This window comes from Aquila chrysaetos, chromosome 3 (genome assembly GCF_900496995.4).
Source record: "Aquila chrysaetos chrysaetos chromosome 3, bAquChr1.4, whole genome shotgun sequence".
Classification (NCBI taxonomy): domain Eukaryota; kingdom Metazoa; phylum Chordata; class Aves; order Accipitriformes; family Accipitridae; genus Aquila; species Aquila chrysaetos.
Window position 1 is genome coordinate 34,041,831 of NC_044006.1, and position 23,886 is coordinate 34,065,716.

Below are 23,886 nucleotides of genomic sequence, written 5' to 3' on the forward strand. Positions count from 1 at the left end.
GGGCTTCCACTTTGGAACATGTCATAATGATAGATAGAGTTCTTTGAAATAGAGAAAATACTTCTCAGAGGGAAACCACCACATTTGAGCAAAACTATTGTCCTTTAGCACATATAACATACAAAAGCAATGCCTGTGACATGCCTATGACTTATACTGGATACTGGGATTATTAACTTCAAAGAGTTCTGTCACTTGTATTTATCCACAAGAATTTTACCAGCACAAGAGAGTTAAGATAGCTTTTTCTTCTGTGGGAAGAAGAATAAATATGGCATAATACCCGGTTACATATTGTCCCAGCTTGGCCAAGAAGATGAAAGGAAAGAGCAAGACTCAGTCTCATACTTCACTTGACACAACAGCACTCATGGCATGCTCCTGCTTACTCCTTTACTTGTCTGTTGAACAAATGATGAAAAGAGGCTCAGAGAGGATTCGAATACATTGCATATTGGGGAGGCAAGCAGATATCACCACAAACAGATCATGGCTAGTCACCATAGCCCACACTTTCCAAGTCATGATCTGTATCACTGATTTTTATCTGGAATACAGATTTGAATGGCATGTAAAACTCCAGGAAGATTGGCAAATGAACACAGCTGAACATCCAGTCCCCAGGCAAGGAAGTTCTCTTAGATTATGGTACGTAAAACTCCTCAAGCTCTATCCCAAAATCTTTACAATGACCTTACCCAGCTTATAGCACAAACACGTCCAATGCTTTTTTTCTGAATGGATGGCAGTGACATACATTGATCTCTTTGTACTATCCCTGTGGAAACATCTGTGGTTACTATCCACTGAAGTACAAAGCCCAAAAACTCGAAGATGTGCACATCATCTGTGCAGTCCCAGCAAAAGATTTCTCAGTGTTATAGCCAAACCTGAACTTTGTCACCCAAGGATAAATGGGATGAAAGGCTTTGCTACCTTGGAAAGTGGAGGCAAAACAAGGGAAAGGGCAAAACTAGTATGGAGGTTCTGGGGGCTACTCCAGGAAAGTCACACCTGCCTTTACTATGAACATTGGCATGGATTGAAGGTAGGTTTGCTGTTGTGAGTCCAAATATGGGCACTAAGCCCCAACTCTCTCTTGGCAGCAGCAACAGTACCAAGACTACCTTTCAAAGACCATTTCCCCCCCATCACCCTGCCCTAAGCAACTGCCTAAAATTGGCTCTATAGTCACCTCCCATTAAAACCAACGTGCCCAAGGTATTGAACATCTGTGAAGACTTAGGCTGAAATGTTATAAAATTGGCTCTCAAGTGGAGGTTGAAGATGTGAACTGGGTGTTACTGTCTGTAGAAGGCAGCACGAAACCAGAGGAATTGCACAGGTATTTCCCTCCAAATTCTTGTTATTCCCGTGGTGCTCCTGGGGAAGATGTGGCCTGTCACAGCTTTAGCTGTCATGATGAGTGGCTTTGTTTGCTGAACTTGGAGCAGGAGTTAGCGAGGGAGCTAATACAGCTTTGCTACTTCCACAGACACGAATCAAGGAGAAAGGGCGCTGCATCTGCCCGTCTATCAGAAACACTCAAACTGCTCCTGACAAATGTCCACCCCCTCGTCTCCCTGAAGTAAGACCTGTGACAAGCACCAGGAAATGCTCATTTCATCAAACACTTCATCCACATTTAAAAAAAGTACACCGAGAGCAATCCTCTCCTTTCCACAGAAATGACATGGGCTGACAGCAGGAAGAAATCTCAGTGGTGGAGTGCGTACAATCGCACTTTTCCCAAAACACTGCTGGTGCTCCTGGCCCACTGGAACCCATGGTTAGCCAGGAGCAGTTGCGGCAGTGTGGATGGACCAGCTTTACAAGGGCAGGTCTCTCCCCCTACCTGCCAATGGAAGATATGCCTCGAGCCTCAACCCCATCAGATGTGGGACATCTGTGAATGTGACGCCCACCGTCTTGGCTAGAGGCAGGCGATAGACTAGTAATTTCCAAAGCTGCAAGCAGGAGGTTTTTTTTATTGATCGTGCTAAAGAGGAAGGCTATCAAGCTGGGAGCTGACACAGACTCACATCCTGTGTGGATTGGGCAAAGAAGGGTTGCATAATGATTTACAGATTGCCGTACTGGAAAAGTACAAAGGCTGTTTGAAAGCAGGCTGTTTGCTGTGTGAATCATATCCAACCCTCTTGTCCCACCATGGAGATCAGTAGCAGGGTATCAACCCTGTGACCCTCAGCTTGGAGCTGAAGAAATCATCCAAGTTATCCTGGACCGAGCCCTGGATAAGGACTCTGCACATGTTTTTTCTCTCTGAGTTATACAGCTTTTTAGGAGGCAGAAGTAGACACCTGATGAGGAACCCAAATATCTTCCTGCTTTGGGATGTGTGTGTGGTTTGTGGTGTGTAGAGAAAAGGTAACTTCCACTCGATTGCTTGCTCTGAAAAGCACAGTAGTGAAGGGCTACACCTGGGATTTGGGATGGATGTTGGAGAGAGGGGCTCTCCTGGGCAACAAGGCCTGCAGCGATGTTACAAAACCTCCCAGGAAACTTATTTAAAAGGCATGGAGTGGGAAAGCTGTTCATCCTTTAACTAGGTACGCTCAATGCTGTAGTCAGGAAAAAAGAAATAACAAATTGCATTTAAATCACGGTTAGAAGTGAAATTTCAACCCCTAATTTTCACCTTCCTTTTAACAATAGGCCATTTGGTAAGAAAACCTACCCTGCTGGAAGTGCAGCTCTCTTTGGCAGGTAGTCTAAAGAATAACCATTCAGTGGTTTCACTAAATAACAACTCGGCACTCCTTCAAAATTCTTCAGACTCTGTTGTCTGTCACTGTGTTACACAACTCATTCTTCATCAATCCACTATGAAACAGTCAAAGAATGTTCAGTGTTTATACTATCATATTTCACTATTTGTTTTTGCAATCATGCAAGAAAGAGGTTGAAACCATGCTCTCAACAGTCTTGCAGATACCACTGATTCATAACAAGAAGCTTTTTGGCACACACTGTTGAATGCATGGACTTAGAATAGATTTATTCCTAATGTACACCAGTTTGAGAGGAAAACAAGGCCACAAGGTTACAACCTGAAAACTGTAATTAAGCAACCACTCCACCTCAGTGGGAGTGAAATCAGTTTAGGAAAGATACACATGGTTTGATCTAGATTTGCCTCTGTACTGCAAAGCTTAGGTCAATATTACATTCTTTATAAAGACATTAGAACTGAAAAGAAAGCATTTTATCTAATAGAGTAAAAAGTGAATGGCAAATACTGTTAGACCTGACTACATTCAATAATAAGCTATTACTTATGATATCTTGGACGTTTCTAACTTCCTGGATGTCAAATTACAGTGTACATTTATACATTGATATAAAAAAACCCTGTTAGCACCATCTCTGCAAAAATAATTTAAAAATAATTATGTTATTAAAATGCTTCACCAGTAACAGCTGAGGAGGTGTTAATTAGTCAGCCACTTACTCAGACACCTCAATAAGTATATCAGGAATGAACACAGAAGAAAAAAAAAAAAAAAAAAAAAAGACAAAAAAAGCTACATCTAGAGACCAGAAATAAGATTTGCTGAAAGCCCATCTGAGACTGCAAATGATATTCGAACACCTAACAAAAGGTTTCTCACACAGATAAATGAAAAACAAGGACAGAACCCAGAGCTGGGCTCCCCATGCAGTAAGGATGGGGTACACATTAAAGGTACTTCAGAAGTAGCCCCAACAGGATAAGGCCACTGCCTCAATTTCCCCCATGAGCCATCAGACAGCAGAGGCAGCTTTCTGAGAATGAGCGTTTGGGCATAGGAATGAATACAGTCAAAGGAGATGAAAAACCCAGAGAAGTCACTGAACTCAAGGTGCGGGTGAAAGTGAAATGAGGAACCAAGACTGGATCATCTCTACTGCAGAGCAATGGAAGAGCTGGCACACATAAGCACAGGTCCAGTGACCAGGACTAAAGGATATTAATGAAGATAGAACATAAAAAAAACCAAAGACAGAGCTAGCTAACCTCGTTTTTTAAAATAAATGACCTATTTTCTAGACAAAGGACATGCAGCAGATCTAAGCTCTCTGAAGGTCAATAAAGTATTTCAGGCAGTGCTACACCAGAAATTATTAAACTTTGGGGCTGAATTAACTAAAGAGGAAATGACAACAGGTTGTGCTAAAAGACAAGCTATACTGCTTCAGGAGGAGGGTCACTAAAATCTCCATCAGGATTGCTCTCATCCAATATTTTTAATAATGCCCTTGAATAAAAAGATTAGGGGAAATTATGAAGTTGTAAGGCACATTCAGTAAAGTGGCAGACTGAACTACGATACAGGAAGGACTGGATTAAATAGAGCAAGGCTCAAATTCAGGAAGACAACTAGGCTAATATGTGGTTTCCTTTATAATGTAGGAGCATTTGCTGGAAACCTGGAAGAAGGAGAAAACCTAGATATATCAGTGAATTACAGGATGACTGCATTACCAAGGTCATGTGCACAAGGGAAAAAATATGTTATTTTACAATACAGCAAATTACTCCCAGCGAAGAGAAGGAAGTATTAATGCTATTGTACAAAAGGTTGCATCGGCTGCCCCAGAAAAATGAATTCAAAGTGGAACAGATCCAAAGAAGGGTCACTGTTGCAGCCAGAGGTATAAAATCCCTAAGTTACTGCAAAAATGCATAGTGATGTTGACATAGTTAGCCTAGAAAATGAAGATGCAGGTAAGATTTTTGTCTATAAATTAATGTGGTGAACATCCAGAAGGGAGAATAGTTACTGAAGGTAGGGGAGAATGTTTGGCCGAAAACAGATGGATGTAAAATGAACAGGAGTACCTTTAGGTTGGAAATTAAAAATGCAGGGCTAAGCCTCAGAGCAAAGGTGTTCTGGAACAAGCCTCCCGATAGGATTATCAAGACGCAAAAAATCAAACTATTTAATCAGGTTTTGGAAGGGTTTATGTATAGCATGGTTCCTGGATACAGCAGGAATCCTGAGTCTTATAAACTGGTCACTAAGTCCTTAGAGTACGTTATTATAATTTTTACACAACTCCTGCACTAGATAAATCATGATGTAATCGTAAGTAATATATAGATTAGCTAGTTTCTTCTACTTATGTAAATTGGTCCTTGAATACACTTGCATAACATAATGGTAATTTATGGAAGTGCTATTGTTCTAAGGATTAGCAAAGTGCCAGAGTCTCCTTCATCAACTTATTGCTGCAGGCATGATTCTCTTCTTTTTCTCACTGTTTCACACCTATGCAATTCAATTTTCTTAAGCGAAGTTAACACTTGATTTATACTGGTAAAAATCAGTTCCAATATTTCCCTTTGCAGCTAGGACAGGCTTATTTGAATATTTAACAGGAAAACCCTAAACATTAATAGCATCATTGTGAGGCTGTGTTTAGAGGCATCAGTCAAGATAGGCCCTTGTTCCACCAGACTTTTCACAAACATCTAGTAAAAGCCGTTTAGTGGTATGACAGTTTCATAATCTAAATAGATGGGATTAAAAAGAAGACAAATGAGAAACTGAGGCTGAGAAGAAAGATCTTTTCTCCAAGGTCACACAACAGATCCGTGGCAGAAGAAAATGTATCTGTCACTAAGTGCTCCTAAGCCTATGTGCATCCTTTGAAACCAGTGTGCAGAAAAGGCAGGCTCAGGTCAAAAAGGAGCTCCAGCAAGGATGAATATAGCCATGAATTATATTTATAGCTGAACAAGTATGCATGATTTCCATTTGGAATTTGCTCCCAATAACAGTTGAAGCCTCTGGGACAAAGCCCCATATGAATACCATATTTAAAAAATAATAATACAATAATTAACTTTGCAGTTTATACCTTGATTCTTATATAACTCCCTTCCTACTCAGCTGTATATAAAAGGACATCTTGTCAATAGCCTGAAACTTGATTTGATGCTTCAATAGCAGGAATTCACATTTACAACTTTGACAGGTTGTGCCAGTCTTTATAATTCTTATTTTGGAGTCATCATAGTTACAGTGCTGCCCCTGCATTACTCTAGTTGTGTAACACAGCTGTTCCTCAATAACGCTCTTCTGGATTCACAGGGCTGTGCCCTTCTCCAAAGCTGCCCAGTGCCTCATCTGTAATGGAAATGCTGATTTTCTGCAGTGCAGGGATGGGCTTTGGGAAGCCAAAAGGAGATCCAGGTCCCTTTCTGCTGGAGAACTGTCCTGCAGCAACATCCTCTATCCTTAACTGCACTATGGAAATGAGAACCACACCTCCATCATGGGAAAGGGACCCAACACTGTGTGCAGCAGGCACCCCCAGTAGATCATACCCAGCCTTGTCACCAACTAGCGTGAAATCTCTCTGCTCCCAGAGCACAGAGCTTATTCAAAGCTTTTTGCTGCCTGTGGCAGATGAAAATTGTTGCCTTTCCTTTCCACCCTCACAGAACTTGCACGTTCGGCAACTGCACTATACAACCATCTGTGTTGCGAGCAGGCTTGTGTCCCACTTGCTACATGCATATCGTCTGACTTGCTTAAGCCAGCACAGCAGAGCTCTCACTGCAGAGCTGTGGATAATATTGGCATCAACTGCAAGACAATGGACATTACCAGGCAAAAAATAAGAGATGGTCCATGATGGAGGATAAATTTGAGAGGGCTGTAATATACATGTATCACATGCCTGTCTAGTTCACAGCACAAATATGCATGCGTAACCATAATGCAATACACATGGCAAAATATTTGATGGTGAGCTAAACTGAGAAATCATCTGACAAATTTATATCACATGCTTACCTAATTCACCACTCTGCTGAGCCCATTACTTTCTACACACTCATTAATCTAACTGTTGGCCTATAATTAATACCATGTGCTTACGCAGTCCATCGCTCTCTCCTGATCCTATCACATTCTGCCTACTTATTAATCTACCACCCAGACAGTAACTAACTTGACCAGTACTCAACCAGTGAGGAATTTTTGCTCAAAACGGCAAACACGACATATGAACCTTAGAGTTCATGTTCAGGTTTTTGACTTGGTGTACATTTAAAACTTGACGTAAATGCAAATCTACATGCAACCAGAGACGTTACATATATTATATGAAATAAATAAAGTGTTAGTGATTTTCAGTCTTAGTTGATGCACATGAAGTTGGAAAAGTTAAAACAGGCTGCAGCCTTTGTACAAAATTAAGAGATTAATTTTTTAAAAAATGCACTACATTATTCCACAGAAGGTACTCTAATATCTATTGATTAATAACTATCTTTTAAAAAAATAGCCCCCTTTGATAAAACTTACTGCTTTTAAACAGCTGTTGTGTTAAGATTTTTCTTGACAATGAAGGTTGACGGTTAAGGTTGCATCTTTTCTGTTAAAAAGAAATCAATATTCCATAACATCAACCAGAATTTCCTGGCTTCAAAATCTCTGGGGTACCTTTCAAATTTAGTGTCAGCCGCCTTCTCTTCCAAATATCTTTTCCATTTATGTTTATAGATCTGTATTAAATATATATATGTTTTTTCCACTAATGTAAATGTCTTTAAAAAAATCTTAGACTGATGGTTTATCCATTTAGTATTCACACTATCTGTAGAATATCTGAAAGAAGAGAAAATTTTACTAGAACTCTTAAGCCTTTTTAGGTTAAAACAGCAAAGCACAAGTTCCTCAAATGCAAGGGCTTGTCTACTGGAAACGCTTGTGGTTCTCCCATCCATGTTTTCTAAGTGAATCCATATGTGGTGTGTCTTGCTGCCACCACAAAAAATGTCCAGTTTCACTAGGGGGCTCTAGCAGAGTGTCAAAAAGGGTTGGAAATCTAATTTGGATGTATCTTTTTCTTCCATTCATATTAATTCATATTAATTTCTACAACAGCAGAACAAATGACTGCAGCAATAGTTTGATATGATTCCAGAAGAGCTGTATAAGCAAACGTACAAACCCCTACACCTGAGTACGAGATGCAACTGGAGTGAATAATTTACACCTGTTTCCTTTAAGAGGCATGAGTTGGTTGAGCTTGGGCACTGCTTTTCTGTCCTGGGTACTCTCCTCAACACAACAGCACCTGGCACTAAAGAGGGTTGGTAAGGGCATGCTCATCTGAGTCTGAAATTACCCATTTAGTAACACTGAGACAACACCTATATACAGCGGGTGCTGGGTGAGAGGCAGGCAGAAATGACCTCATGCAAGCCTGCCTGTCCCAAAGGAACATTGCCAATTACTGTCTTGATTATCAGAGTTATAGAGTTGGCAGTCCTTGATTTTCTGCCTCGGGAAACACGAATTAAAATTGTTCAGCAGAACTTTGGCATTGGTATTTGGTTAGTTATTTCAACCTCTAAACTCTTTAGCCTTAAAAGTTCAAGTAAGTTCATGTTCAAAGGATCTCTTAAAAATACACAGCTAAAAGTTAAAAGACTAGCTGGAGATTCCAATTTCTAGGGATTATTTCCTGTTTACTTTTCATACCAGCTAGCTGAACTCTCACATTTCATCTTGGAGGCAGGACTCAGCTGTCTGCAGAGGACATAATTTTGTTCCCTTACACTCAAACAGGCAAATGCAAGATGGAATCCCGGCTCTATTTCTAAAAAGGTAGAGCAACAAACAGGAGGTAGAGAAAGTCGTTTCGGGAAAGGGACACTGAACGGAGCACAAGGAACTTCTTTGTTTGAGAGCGTAGGAATCCAAACACTGAAACTGCTGTGGTATTTTGGATATTATCCAAAACAACAGAGTCACTAGTGAGAAAATGAAAACTGATATATTTCAGTTGGACAGTTTGTACTTTTTATGCTACATTCATGCACAACAATCAAAAGGCAAGAATCTGGAGCCCTCACTCAGCCTCGCTTCTCACCAAAGCAGGGGCTTTACACTGCTTATGAAATAAGAAACGTTTTTCTTGTTGCTTTTAAAGACAGACAGATTACATTCAGCCATGGGCCAGAGGAAGGAAGACAGAAAAAAATAACAAGGGTGTTTGTTAAGACATTGACCTTTCTAAAAGGGCTGTAAGGGCTTGAGAATCGTCCAGAAGAGAAGCTGTACCCAGCACACTTTATCATTATCAATAGTAGGTTTTTCCATATGCTGCTCTGCTTGTACCCTTCATGCTGCCACTGGCATATTACTTCTGCAGCTATTATGCAGAAACTATTCCAGACTGACAAGAACATCTATCTGTGCATAGCCAGTGATTACCTATGGTCACACAGCCTTACTTGCAAATAAAAGAGGGTAAGTGTAAAACCAGTGTGCACATACAGTATTAGGGCAGAGCATTTCTGTCGGTTCACTAAAAAAAATTGCCTTTAGAGAGGAAGAGTACATGCATGATTTATAATAAAGATTTGAAGCAAAAAAGTTCTACACAAATGTCATTGTTAATAAAAATGAAATTATCTATATGTGAATTGACTTTAAACAACATGTTTTTCAAAGTTTTCCCTGAACCATCAGAGAGCCTTTAGGGACTACAGGAAAAACACACTAATATGGCAAATGTTATAAATCCCCAGAATAACTCTTATCCCATTTATGTTTTGATTCTGTCATCGCTATCCATCTATCCTTATCCTGAGGCAGTAATGAAATACAAGACTTGTTTCAAGTAGGGATGAGTGAGCACTGTGCTTTGAAAGCTATAGTTAACTAAACGGAGCCCAGACTGCATCAGTGCATTAAATGTTATGCCAGTATAAATCCAAACCCACACTGCCATAACTCTTCTGGAGGTTGTCTTCCATTACAGCTAGTGAGAGGGACCAGGGCACATGGCAAAGCAACAAAACTGGCAAATTTGAGGCATTCTTACTCAGACACAGTGCAGTCAATATGGTCAAAAAGTGGTGAAGGCTCTGTTTACAAAGGGTACATTTTTCAAAAGTGTCCGAGTCACACGTTAGCCTCAAGGTAAATTTTTCATCATGTTCACATGATTCAGGAATCCTGGTTTCCAAAACCCTAAATATTGTGCAAGCACAAAGATGTGAGAGGTTTTTACATGTGACCCTACTATGCCAGCAGAAGAATATTTTTAATACTATTTATTCTGAAATAGCAATGCAACCTATTTGATATTAATTTTCAATGGCTCTTAGTACAAGGCTAGCAAAAATCACTGATAACAAAAAATAAAAACCCTTTTAAAATTGCATTTGCAGTTGCTCATTGGCATCAACTTATGATATCAAGGTTGAAAGTTACAGGGACAATCATGAGTAAATTATGATATACCTGCAGAGTCCTTGACTACCCATCTGACTCTCTCCCATCAGGAAAAAAAATATTCTGACTGTTTTTTTCTCATAGAACGTCATTTTGGTTGTTATCTGCTTTTAAGGAGATCACAAAATTAAGAAGATAAACAAGGTTGGGGAATGGAAAGCAATATATGCAAATATTTTCCAGTTAATATATATGTTACTGTTATTTGTTAGGGTCAGAGGTTTATCTGGTTGTAGTTAAAAAGTTACAGAAGGAATTGGAGATACAATATTTTACTATAGTGGTTTTTTTTTTAATCCACCAAGTAAACAGATACAGAATGCACACATCAGGAATATGTGGCTGAAATCAATATATAAAGGGAAATAAATGAGCAACGTGTCTGGCAGGCCAACCTACGGCAGGGGATATCACTGAAGAAAGAGTATGGTACTTAAATGAGTGGGCAGGCAGGTGGCAAAGGAGATGAGATGGGCAGGCAGAGACGAGACAGGCAGAGAGAGGGTGGTAGTGCTGTGGGGCACAGCTCTTCCCTCCTGTCAGCAAGCTTGCCAGCCTGGGAGAAAACTGTCTGGTCTGTGCACAGCACCCTTAATGAAAAACCTCCTTTGTCTCCTCTACAGCATGGTCCTGCCTATTTTTCTGTCATGAGGGACACTACGCAGTGTTAAATTATACATAAATATGAAGTAGGACCTTCTGTCGGAAATGAAAAGCTAATCATGCAGTAACACGATTTAGTGGATACTTATAATCAAAACAAAGAATTAACCACCAGCATTTGAGCAATTCAAACTGTGCTTTCTGTATGAGTTCATCTCTACTCATGAAGAATAATAGAGGCTTAACAAAATATTCTCCTTCCTGGGGCAAGGGGAACGTAATATTTATCTGCACTGGTTGCCACTGGGACATCACGTGCCACAATCAATCATCTCATAAAATATTATGAAGTAAAGCACTGGCAATTTAGATAATAACGTGGCAAACTAAGTTACAAGAAGAAATAAAAAGCTAACCAAATTAGAAAGTTCCCAGTTTTATCAGCTCACAGGGTTACCAAAGCTCACATCTTAAATTCTGCCAACTTTATTGTAATGTTTTCTTCATTTTTTTTAAGCTATGGAGCTGCCTAGAATAGAGTCTATAGTTAGGCATGAAACTACAGCAAACTTACAATGGACACAGATTCTTTATTTTCTTTCAAAACAGGCCATTAATTCTGATGCCTCTTGAGTCCTCTGTGTAGTAATTCTCTGACAACTTTTCAGACATTTTTAATAAAGAATTCATCTCTGAATGAAAGCTGGGGAATGGTAGTTCTGCCTTTTTCCTTTTATACTTCTTCAGTAGTAAATGCCTCATGTCCATTTGTTTAAGAACATAATCTTGGGAAACACATGGGAAAAATCTTTCAGTGAAGAGACTGAGATTGTTACAGACAACACATGGAGGTAACCCACAATAGGAATGACACTGGAACTGAAATGTTACACCACTTATCCACTGTCCCTCTACTTTTCCACCTACAAGCACACATTCTTTCATTGACACAACTCTCTGGCTCGCAATGAACACAAATTTAACTCGGCATATTGAGGGTGCCACTCACTGTAAAAGTTATTTTTCTCTTCACAGCCCTTTACCAAGGGGTAAATACATCCAACTACCACACCAAAAGACCCCTTCTAGTACTGCAGACAAATGCTTTGCTGAACACTGTCAAATAAAGCTCACACACACATATACACAAAAACTGGGATTGGTAAAGTGCTTAGGTTTTCCTTTTAGAAAGGGAATCTTTCTGCAAGGATCAGAGACCTTTGGCTTCCACAAGTCTGATAACTCATCATATACACACACCTTAGATTTCTTGTGGTCTGCAATTAAATCCAAATATTAGAATACAGGGCTGATTTTAACTCTGAGTTTGTTTGATACAGCTCATCTCCCTACAAGGAACACAGTGGTAGCTTTACTCCATTGAGATGGAAACTGCCACCAGGGTCTGGAGAGAGGTGCAGCACTGCAGCAGTACGAACTGGTCTTCCAGGAGACAGTCAGTCCCACACTATGGTCATTGCCTGGTGAGAGAAAACTGAAGAACGTGTCTCCAAAGAGTTGAGGGATGAATTACCCCTGTGCTACTAAACAGGTATGTAGTGTAATTATATCCATGTCGTTGTATAGCTAACTCCCACCAGAGGTTACTCTGTTATGAAGTGAGAATAATTGAACACAAATGTGAATAACAAACAATCCTAAACTATACACCTTAATTTTAATTTTACCCTCCTGATATAAATCAATGTATTGATGCTTATGTGGAGTATACATTTGAATTCTGATTAATGACACTGTTAAGTGGATCCATACCTGAGAAATTGATCAAAGGTAGGAAATGAAACTAAAGCAATCTGTACACAGTGGGATTCAGTATATTGTTTCCTTCTGGAATATCACTAATATTTAGGCAAAGTGTGTAAAAACTTTTCTGTGAGGTAAACATACTGCACTGCTTCTAATGAAAGTTGGTAGAAGTGTAATGCAGCTTTAAGTAGTAATTATAAGTTGATGAAAGATGACAATTGACTCAAGAAAGAAAAAAAAAAGAGTTAACTGGTCAAATCATAAAGCAGATTTAGATTTGGCAGAGACTCTGTAAGACAGCGGTGCTTTACCCTTTTCCAGTACCTGAAATGCATTACTGAGGCATTGAGGATCCTTTAAAGTATATACAACTACAAAGGACTTTTTTGATGGATAAGCTTATAAGGGAGGGGTAACGTGTTGAGCCTGGCAATTCAAAGTATGCAGGAATGCAGTTATCTTGGAGTCCCTGAAGAAAAGCTTCAGAAGCAACACCTTAGAGCTTGTTATTCTCTTACAATCAATGCAATTAGATAACATATCACCCATCCTCTCCTTTTTCCTAAATCAAATGGTGCTCCTTAAAGAAGCAGAATCTTTAGGAGGGCTCTTGTCAAAGGGAGCAGCTGGCTGCTCTTGCATGACCTAGGACTTCAATGTGGCTGACAAGCACAGCGAGGCTACAGTGTAAGCACTTTTAGCTGGATATAAGCAAGTATCCACTTACTGTTGGTTGCATAACATATGGCGGATGAGGCATCCATGAAGTACTCTGGACCTGCATATCAAATACTTTCAATTAGCACAGAAAATTTTAAAACAGAACTCAAAGATTTACTTGAAAATATTCTTTCTATTACAGCTATGGAGCTAATTTTGGCAAAAGACTTAAGTCATGTAACTCAACACAAAATTCACTTATGCTTCATAAAGTTATTCACAAAGGAAAAAGCTTTCAAATTTCATTTGATAATGTTTTCTACCGAAGTCAGAAGTCTGAGCAATTGTACCACTTCTATGATCCACTCCATTTTATCTCATAAAGCAGTCTTCAATATTCCATGTTGTCCTATTTTTTCATTTGTATTGTTTTCTTTCATCCATCAATATAATCATGAACATGTCATCCAACCGACAGTGCAGGAGACATAAAATGTTCAAAGTTTATTTTCAAAAGTATCTGTATGAACTTTCAAAGGTATAACACTTTCAGAGATCCCAGAATGATTTATTCTGTTTTCAGCAAGAACTGCAGATCTAGTTCAGAGTTTTTGAAGCTTATTCTAACTGAAAGCTTCCATGGCAATGCTGGCTTAAGATGTCCTTGCCCCCCAGGATCAGCTCTTACCTTGGGCATTGTGGGGTCCATTCCCACCAGAACTTTGTATGCCTCACCAAAGTCTTTGTTGTTCTGCCTTATGACTGACATGTAACAGATTCCCTGGATACACCAATTTTACTGACAAATGCATTACAGAGTGCTTCCACATTTGTGGTGGCATCGCTGAGTCATAACTCCTTCTTGTGCTAAGTGTGAATGGCCCATATGCTGTCATAACTCAGACTCAACCCCAAGAACTGTGTACCCTAGTTTCCTTTTGCATCACTCTGGGAATGACAACACAGTGGAAGTACACAAAAAATATAGCTGTGCTACAGCCATCAGTGGGCACCTCACTAGCGATCCCCAAGCTCACAGAGTTGGGCATGTGGCATCTCAGACTGAGCATGAGCAGGGATGACTAGGAGAAAGCTACAAGATCCTGATTCTCGAGATGCCCTGTGATTTTGTTAATGAAACAAATGATGAGAATTAATTGTTTAACTGTGTGCTTCAACACTTGTTGAAGTTTATCAAAGTAGATTTTTTTGTTGAAAAGCAAGCTTAGTGAAACATCTTTAGAACCAAAACCAGTGCACACACATGCAAACACACCTCTACTACAAAATTTTCTGTTGTGAATCCCTACTAGTTAAAATATATTAGAGCTGCCACTGCTTGCTGCTGTTGAGTGCTCCCACTCTTGCAGTTCCTCCACTGTGCCAGGGCAAATGCCTTTGGGCTTACACTGCAAACTATCTGTGGAGAATGACATGGGTTTAAAAAAAAAAAAAAAAAGAGAAAAAAATCAATGGTTTTGGTGCAAATGCATCAAACCATGAACCGATGCAATGGTTCAAGTCAGGATGGGAGAAAGGAGCAACTATGAACTGTGGAGCAGTGGTGGGAATAAGTGCCTGGGTGGCCTGAATTCAGTGGCCTGAGTAAGAGGGAGAAGGTATGACTCTTAAGCCAGCTTTGCTACTGAGAAAAGCACATGGGAGCTGCACTCATATGTCTCTGGCACTGACATTTCTTTGGTGTTGCCATTTACTGAAATTTACTGCATTTATCTCACCAAAACAACTTTTGTTTGGCAAGTGTTACACAGCCATCTAAAATTAAATAACACAAAAGTCGAAGAAAATTACAAGAATAATTTACCTTTGAAAATCAAGTTTGAAACACAGTAAGTGTAAGCACAACCTCCCAGAATTACCTGTAAGCAGTAGCATACCATCTCCCCCCGCCGCCCCCGGCAACAAACCAACCCTAACATTAAGAACAACCCACCATGCAGCTCTGCAAGTTTTGGTAGCTTATCTCAGGTAGGACTCAGGATTGGAAGGGCACTGATGTTATAGGACAGAAATAACTGAAATGGGAAAGTATATAGCCAATGACCAGCTTCAGAGTGAAGTGATATGTTCCCAGAGAATGGCTAATAATAAAACTATACAACCTGATTTTGACTTCCATCTCAGAAAGCCAGAGCACAGCAATAATTTCCCAGTGGAGATCTGTGAGGGATATGCTGAAAAGAGAAATTCTGAACGACAAAACGTGTGGGAGACTAAAGAAGGATATGAGGACAGTTATCCTCAAGTAACTTGCTTTGTCAGGGATTATTGGATAAAAATGAGTGCTTTTAGAGGATGCTGTTACTGGAGCAAATACTGCTGAGGTCAAAAGGTCAAAATACAATGCAGTCAACATAAATTATAAAAAAATGCATTTAAAAAAACTTCTGGCTAATGAAGTGGAGCCAAAATGACAAAACATTTCAATAAGAATGATAAGCTTCTGCTGTTGTCAACTGGAAATGAAGCAAAATGCTGCTTACTAGAGAAGCTGATTGAAATAAAAAAATCATGGTGGCTTTCATTGCTAGTGTAAAAAATGCAAGAACACTTAAAACCCTACACCAAATGATACCTGAATACTACTAGAAAGCCTTTTGTTTAAAGTGTGACTCAAGAATGCAAGCACTCACACAATTTTCTGTGGTATACACTCTGCCTTCATCCACATCCAAAACTTAATTAACTGGGGAACATAGTAGACAAGTGCAAATCTGACGTACCTGATATGTAGAGACAGGGGAAGCAGCAATGAATGGCGTGATTGATGTCTGTGGAATCATGCGGTTTGTTGGAATACTGTACGGTGAGGAATAAAATCTGCAAACAAAGAACAAAAGCGAGATTTTTTGAACCTTTCGTCTGCTAGGCTCTAACTAATTCACTGCCTCCTGGGCAAAGACAAAAAGAGTCTACACAGGTAATTATGTCCATCTATTTCCAAAACCACAACACAGAAGATGTGATGGCTCCACTGAACAGATCTTGAAAATGGAAAGGAGGAGGAATATTTACACAAAGCATATTTTTTTCACTTCAACTAGCACAAATATAGCACTTCGCGGTACAAGAAGTAATTATCTGAAATGCAAAGACAGCTGATTTTCCAGAGTGCTAGCTAGTGAAAAGAAATTTCTTAGGCGATATCGAAGACAATATTACTGATTTCATTTTTACATGCAGTACTGTTTTCTTTTCAGATCTTAATGCTTCAGTGCTGAGAATAACACATTCCACATACATGCCTGAATTATTTCATTAAGGGATGGTTACAAAAACTCTGGCTGAAATTTTCATACTCATCTAGGCAGAGAGCAAAAAACCCACCTTCTGGTGAAATGTATCAGGAATTACGAGTTTAAATGCCCCAGGCAGCACTGAAAATCTCAGATTTAGTTGTTTTTATTTCCACTGGTGCATGCTATGAACAAAAGTTTCACTATCTCTTGCTTGATGCTAATAAATGTTATATTCCTTCTCCTTCCCTGTGGGTTAATGATAATTGATAAAATTATCACTTGGAAAACATCACTACTAGTGGATTGTGTAAGTACTTAATATGTGTGTGCTTGTAAAGATTTTTCCATTTGCCCTTTTTTCAGTTTTAACTGTAAGCCAGAAGAATAAAGTTGCTTAAAAAAAGAATGTTTGTAGTCTTACAGCTGACAAAATGCTGATATTTTGGACTCTGAGAGAGAGAAACACTCCTGTGCAGCGTTCTCTTGTCCAATTTAAACCCCATGCAGATCCTTCTCATATAGCATGCACCAGTCTTACAAGTAACACAAGACTTTGCACATATGCTCTCTCTGTAACAGTGAAGCAGATTACACTCCCTGTCTTTTTATGTTTTTTTTTTTTTGTTTTTTTTTTTTTCTCCCCACGCTGAGGCAATCAACAGCTTTCCATGAGAGCCATGCAACAAAAAAATCATTACTGGTGTTTAAACAAGTGCTCTATTTCCTGATCACCCTGGCATCCTGGATTTAGTACTAATCAGTCTAGTTCAGACTGGATGCATTCATTCTGGATGCAGGCTCAAATAACTACTGACTTCATCCAACCAATAGCCTCAGAAAAACAGGCTGCCGTCTTTGAAGGTTGGGCAGAAACATTCAAAGTTAGGAGGCGAGAGGGAGACAGAGAAGCAATCATTTGTTCTCTCTATTCCAAGTAAGATTTTAAAAACGCCAAAAGCAGCAGGTGGCGTCTGAGTGATTTTTTGTTTAATAGAAATATATTGCTATTTTAGGAACATTTATCTGCCCTTACAAAGCTCTCACAGAGACTATTTTAAAACTGTGCCATTGCCCAATTTTATGTATATCCTATTACGAGAACTTTGAGGCATTTGTATCGCACTGCTTGTATCAAACATTAAGTTCATACAACATTGCAAGGGAAAGGATTTTTATAGCACTAGCTGGGTTCATCTATGGCATTAGCATGATGTGTATGTTATCCAAGTCCTGTTACAGGGGGCTTCTCTCAGATCAAGGTTAACCAGAAATCACTTTGGCTATGCTGTTGCTAAGTGGATGAACTAAGAAATGCTGCGTGCAGCCAATGAAAACAGACAATGGCAGACTGACAGAATTTACTCTATGGGTAAAATGTATAATGTATAGAAATACATACAAACCTCTTAAACTGATGGACAGTATAAAAATAAAACTCTTTTGAGAAAACAACACATTTTTGTTCATTCTGTTCTCAGTCTGTCCATCAGCCTGGCACTGATGCTGGGCTCATACTTATACCGCGTATGAACTGCTTGGACAAAGACGAGTGCAGGGGAGAAACAACTTTCCATTTGGAAGTAGTGCTGATTCTTTAGAATAAACTCTTCAATAAATCCCAGCAAATACTACCGAATTTACGGAAAACGTGCGCTAAGCCAAGAACTTGACAGACAGCTAACTATTTCAGTTTCAGCTTAGAGATGCAGTTATCTGAATAGTACATAAGCTTGTGGAATATGAACTCTGGTAATGTGAAAAATACAGCCCTTCCAACAGCCCTGCCAATACCATTTATCTGTCGCAGTTTGGAATGCTCTCAAATAAGCATCAAATAAAACATACTATCAGGACACTCAGCTATATTTTGTAAATTCGTGCACCAGAGCATCAAAGAAGAGAAAGGAAGGAAATCTGATGCAGCAGATGACAATGTGAGAAAATCTAGTTTATAAATTTCAATTTTAATAATAATAAATAGAGTTTAACAATCTGAGTCACTGTGACAGGCTGTAGGTCAAATATTTTGCAATCAGGAAACCCTTATACCCAGAGACAAAGGCTTGTCTTCCTGCCACAGTGTCACTTGTGCCCAAAGGGATCTAAAAAAAACATGAGGATATCTCTGCCACACATGAAGTACAGTGGTATGGTGAGGATAGGAGTGTCCTTGCTGAGGACAGACTCAAGCAGAACCCCCCCGCACCGCCCAGGCGTGAGATGATCAACCTGCCACAGTGCTGGAGCCATGCACTGCCCTGGCAGGACCCGCTCACAAAGAGGGCTCAACATGCTCTCACCTATGGGACACGGAGGCATCTCCCCAAATTCCCTTTACATACAAATAGGCTAATGTCCTAATATGTAATTGGCATAAGTGACATGCTGGGGACCTAACAAAAGACAAGAGGAGCAAAAATGCAAGAGTGGCCTGTTCTGGTGTAAACCCTACAGCATCCCAACAAGATCTGCAGCTGTTGACCTGGCCATATTTGATCTTAGGCTTTCCCTTTTTTTTTTTCCTTTGGGCTCAGGGGGAGGTGAAATGAGGTGAAAGATGCATGTTGTAAGTAAGTCCAAGGGGATACAGGATTCTCAGTCATCAGAATATGTATATCAGAAAGAGGAGTGGAAAGGGAGATTAATTATACTGACTTTGACTCATTTTAGATATATTCAGTTATGGCCCCAAGTTTCCTGGCATTAAAATGTAAAGTATCTGGTATGGTACTTTGAGAGCTGTAAGCTTTGTGGTAGTTGACCTGTGGGCTCTAAGGAAAGTTCTCCAAAAGGTGCAGCTGCATTTTCTGCAAATGCAGTTTGCATCCTTATATTGGCCCATGCAGTTTTTTGCAGGCTCGAGCCAGTGTCCCTGCTCCTCAGCTGCAATTGCAATGCTAGAAGCAAGCGCGTAGAAAGGCAGGCAGCAGGGGTGAGGCAAAATGGACATTGCCCTTGTATTAAAAATAGACCTTTTCAGCATGCCTACATTCCATAAGCACAGGGAAAACTCATCACTAGAAAGCAAAAAGATGTGCCTGGGTGCTCCTGAAGAGGGGTTTATAAAGGGCTCAAAAGAAAATGTTTTTAAGAGATGTTAAAAAGAACCGTGTTCCCAGTACATCATCAGGCACACACAGGCAATGCTTTAAGAACAGTTTCTGTTGCTTAACAGACAAATAACATGCTCCCCTCCTACATCAACCCTCCCTCTGCATTTGTGGACTGCATTGTCTGTAGCGTCTGGTCGCTACTTCCCTGCCAAAAAATAGAAAAAACAATCCATATGGTTCCCATCCTATGGGGGAATGTGCAAGCTTCCACACAGATTCTGCACAAGAGCAAGATCCTGTTTGCACTGCAATAAACACCATTTGCTCATGCCTCGTGCCTGCGGGCAGTACTGAAAAAGTTAGATTCATAAATAGTATCCTGGGGCTCAAATAACGTAAGAGTATTACCAAGCGTTATCAAGGCAGCAATTTTCTGTTGCAATAAGCCACACAGTCAGATGTTTGAGATGAAAAAGACCTATCTGAATATTGAGCCCATTGGCCAGCAAATGTGCAGTATAGTCCCCCAGATATCAGATATTAAACTGATACAGCACATTGCAATCTGAGTCAAATGGCCAGGAGGACTCAAGCCTCAGGAACATTTAAAATGAACATCCTTACAGTGCAAGTACAAGAGCTCTATTTGTTCTTTGTGTGAGTGCATTAAACCACTAAAACGATATTAATACCACAAATTGAAAAATCAATAGCATATTACAATGGGCACACTACTCCCCAAAATAAAACCTGAATACCTTTGTAAATGCAATTCAGAAAAGGCTGATTATAAACCAAAAAAGGCACAGAGAGATTGGCAGGGGAAAAGAGCTTATCTACTGAAGTGTGTGGTTACCACGTCTTCAGTAACTCATACTGCAATGCTATGGTACACTATGGGCCAGATTCTCTACTCCATTATACCAGTTTTACGCTGATGTAACTCCACTGGATGCTTAAACAGAGTTACATGGGCATAAAAACAATATAATGAAATGGAGAATGAAGCTTTACAATGTAATAGACTGAGAAGAAAATTATCTATTCCTTTGTGGGGAAAAAATCTTAGCTATTTTTAGTGAAAGTCTCTCTCACACACTCTTTTGTTTTATTCCTGCTATAGATTTTCAAGGCAAATACACAGTTATGCAGTAATAAAAGTGATAGTACTACACCATGAGCAATGAGAACCCACCCTTTCATTTGGACAACATACAAGAGTCCAGATTCTTCCCTGAGGTTTTCTTATGCCCCAACCCAAAACCTAATATAATCCACACCTCTTAATTTTAAACACCAGTCCGTGACACCTGCAGAGACATGTCTCTCCAGTAGGCTTCCATCCTCCATATAATCCTGTGTGGACTTAGCAACTTACGTGCATCAAAATGCATCTATCAACCCTGTAAAGGATTCTAACAGACATCAGCATATGCAGTCAATCTTCCTTTTTAAGTTTTATTGGTAATTCATACCTCACCTGAATCTTCACCTTGGTTTGGGCATCTTTACATTTCCCGTCTCCAGCCTCAGTTCACTAAGCTCCATGCTGGTGGACACCCAAAGGACTGAGCGACTCATGCTTATCACAGCACATCAACAAGTCCTGAGCTGTGTGCAGGGTCAACACCCACTTAACCTGACCGCTGCACTGAACAGGCCTGAAGGTCGTCTTTGTTTTACAGACCTTTGGGTAACATTGCTCCATGCAAACCTTAACAGCTCGGTCCACCTTACTGCCAAAGTATTATGCAGCATTTTACCCACAGGGTGGGTATGGGCACACCATCCACACAAGGGGGCTGCAAGCAGCATCTTTGTGCTCACTTCCAGACTGTCCTCGCTGTGAGGAACAGCAATGTGTTTGCCTAGCGCCCCTTCACTGACGATTAAGTTAACCCAGTTTACTTCACAGTGTTTAAGAGCCTTTAACTCTTTTTCACCATCGCCACACACCTGCTACAATACCCGTGTCTTGTGTCAGTGAGCAACAAATCACATTTGCACATTTTACAGGCAAAGCATCGAGGTGCTCCCGAACTAGCTAAAATAAAACCCATGAGCTAGATTTTTATTGTACTTGCAAGTAAAGAGGCTTATGAAAAATAGTAAAAATTTATAACTACAGGATACGTAAAGACTATTCAGTGAATGCCTGGGGAGCTAAAAAGAAACTGTAACCAAAGCGGCCTGACGATCCTGAGGTGACAGCATTTTAAAGATGTAACCAAAGGATGGAACAACAGTTGTGTAGTTTTTGGTGGACAGATCAATTCTTCCACATAGTAAAAGCTCCTCCTCATGATACGGCATACAACCAAGATCTCACCGTAAGAGCATTTTGAATCAGATGGTTTTGTCCTGATGAAATTGAAAATATTTTGACACTCTACAAAGAAGAGATATGTCAAAGCAGTAATTAATTGTCACTCTTAGAGAGATATCTAGTGCTGTAGTATATTTCATGCTTTACAAATAAAAGAACATTTAAAAAACTGCAGAGCCGAAATTCTCCATCGGGTACTATTTCTTTTCGCAATGATCAGTGACAGCGTGTTCAAACAATTGAGTGACCAAACCATCTGAGCAGCCTGATGACCTGAGCAGTATGGGTACTCTTTGATAAAAATAATGTCTGATTCTGAGATAACTTTCATAATTTAAAAAAAAAAAAATTCTTGAAGTAAAATGAGATTAATCTGAATGGATCATTCAAATTACAGTTTCCAAAACATTCACAAAACTGACATGCAGGAATTCATTTGAAATAAAAGCCAGTTGTCTGGATGAAACACTGGTGGATTATGAACTAGTGATGGTTTTATTTATAGCCTATAATGTGTTACCAGCTGAAAAGTATGACGATAGAGAAGAAAGACTCATTTGGGAGATCAGAACAGGGAAACAGAACCAGAGGATTCTGAAATCACAACTCTGCAAAACCCCTCTTTTTTCTGAGTTGTTCTGGTTTGGCCGCTTCCTCCACAACATGGGAATATCACGAGTCCTACAAAACTACTGCTTGTAACGGGCAGTTAAAGCAAAATATACTAATTATTATCATATTTTTTTTTTTAAGTATGGGGAATGTTAGTTTTTTTCCTAAATGCTTCAACCAGCAGTGCCCTAACAAATATTTAACAAATAAACCCATTCTCATCTATATCAATACATTCTTCTCTTCAGCTGGAGAACACAGACAGGAGTATGCATGGAATTCGATAATCGTATCAAACATCTCTCTGATCAAAGAGTGACTGTCAAAGAGTTCAGAGTCGAATCTCCTGCTTCTCTTCAAATTGTTGTTAACCTATCTGAAAGCATAGCTAGATTTCAAGGCTCTGTTTTTCTAGCTTATGAAATAATTGGAAATGTAATCATGCAGGTAAGTAACACAATGATGTAACTTCTCTACTAAATTTGAAAAAAGGTTACAATTCTTTGTGTTGACAAATGGTAGTTGAGAAATTAAGAAGAGCGTTGCTCAGAATTTTACCCCTAAATCCCATCTGCTTACACACTGATTTAAGGCTTTCTCCCTATTTGGCATTTCTATTCAGACAATGCCATGGAAGCCAGCCAGCCTGTAGAGAGAACCCCAGATGAAGTAACAGCTCTATTATCCAAAATATGCTGGAATCTTCAATGATTATTTTAACAAAAGCAAAGTCAGTAAAGGGAAACTTTACTGGTTTCCACTTCGTGACAGAGAGGGATTAAAAAAACATCCACTAGCATTTGCCAAATAGAGATGGAAACTATTAGGAAAAACAACTTCCCATTCAAATGGATATTACAAACAAGAGGGCATAAAAACAAAAGGGAAACTAAAAGAAGAACTTGACAATATAGCATTACATGCTTCAGACAAAATATGACTGAATGAATTTGCTTCTGAATAAGTTTCACTACATAAAAAGAAAACAGAAGATGGCATTCCAAATAATTTTTAAAAAGGCATAAGAAAACATGCATTCCTTACCCATTCTGTATAGCAGCTGTTGGATCGTAAGTCAAAGCCATGCCAGCCTGCACATAGTTAGGGAAGAAAAACAGATTTTTACTATTACTGCAGAAAAAAAAAAAAAAAAAAAGAAAAACAAAAGACATTAAACATATTCTCAGCCAAAAGGAATAAAAACTGAATGCAACTTAGATGGAAATCTAAATTCTCCAGGGAAGCTCAGATGGCCCAAAGCAGCACGGACAGATTGGCTATGTCCCCTGCCTGAGAGATCCCTGAGAAACAGATCTGTTCAGTATGTTGATTGTCATCTCTCC

General features: G+C 39.5%; 1 protein-coding gene across 5 annotated transcripts in view; it reads right to left on the minus strand.

Moving 5' to 3' along the window:
* The window catches only part of RBMS3 (RNA binding motif single stranded interacting protein 3), a 724,729-nt gene that overhangs the window by 58,569 nt on the left and 642,274 nt on the right, over positions 1-23,886 (minus strand). For all 5 annotated transcript variants that reach the window (XM_030009264.2, XM_030009261.2, XM_030009262.1 and 2 more), the window contains 3 exons: positions 23,588-23,634; positions 16,037-16,133; positions 13,360-13,410 (listed from right to left, as the gene is read on the minus strand). In XM_030009264.2, the coding sequence (XP_029865124.1) occupies positions 13,360-13,410; positions 16,037-16,133; positions 23,588-23,634 (195 nt within the window). The remainder of the gene's footprint in view (positions 1-13,359; positions 13,411-16,036; positions 16,134-23,587; positions 23,635-23,886) is intronic.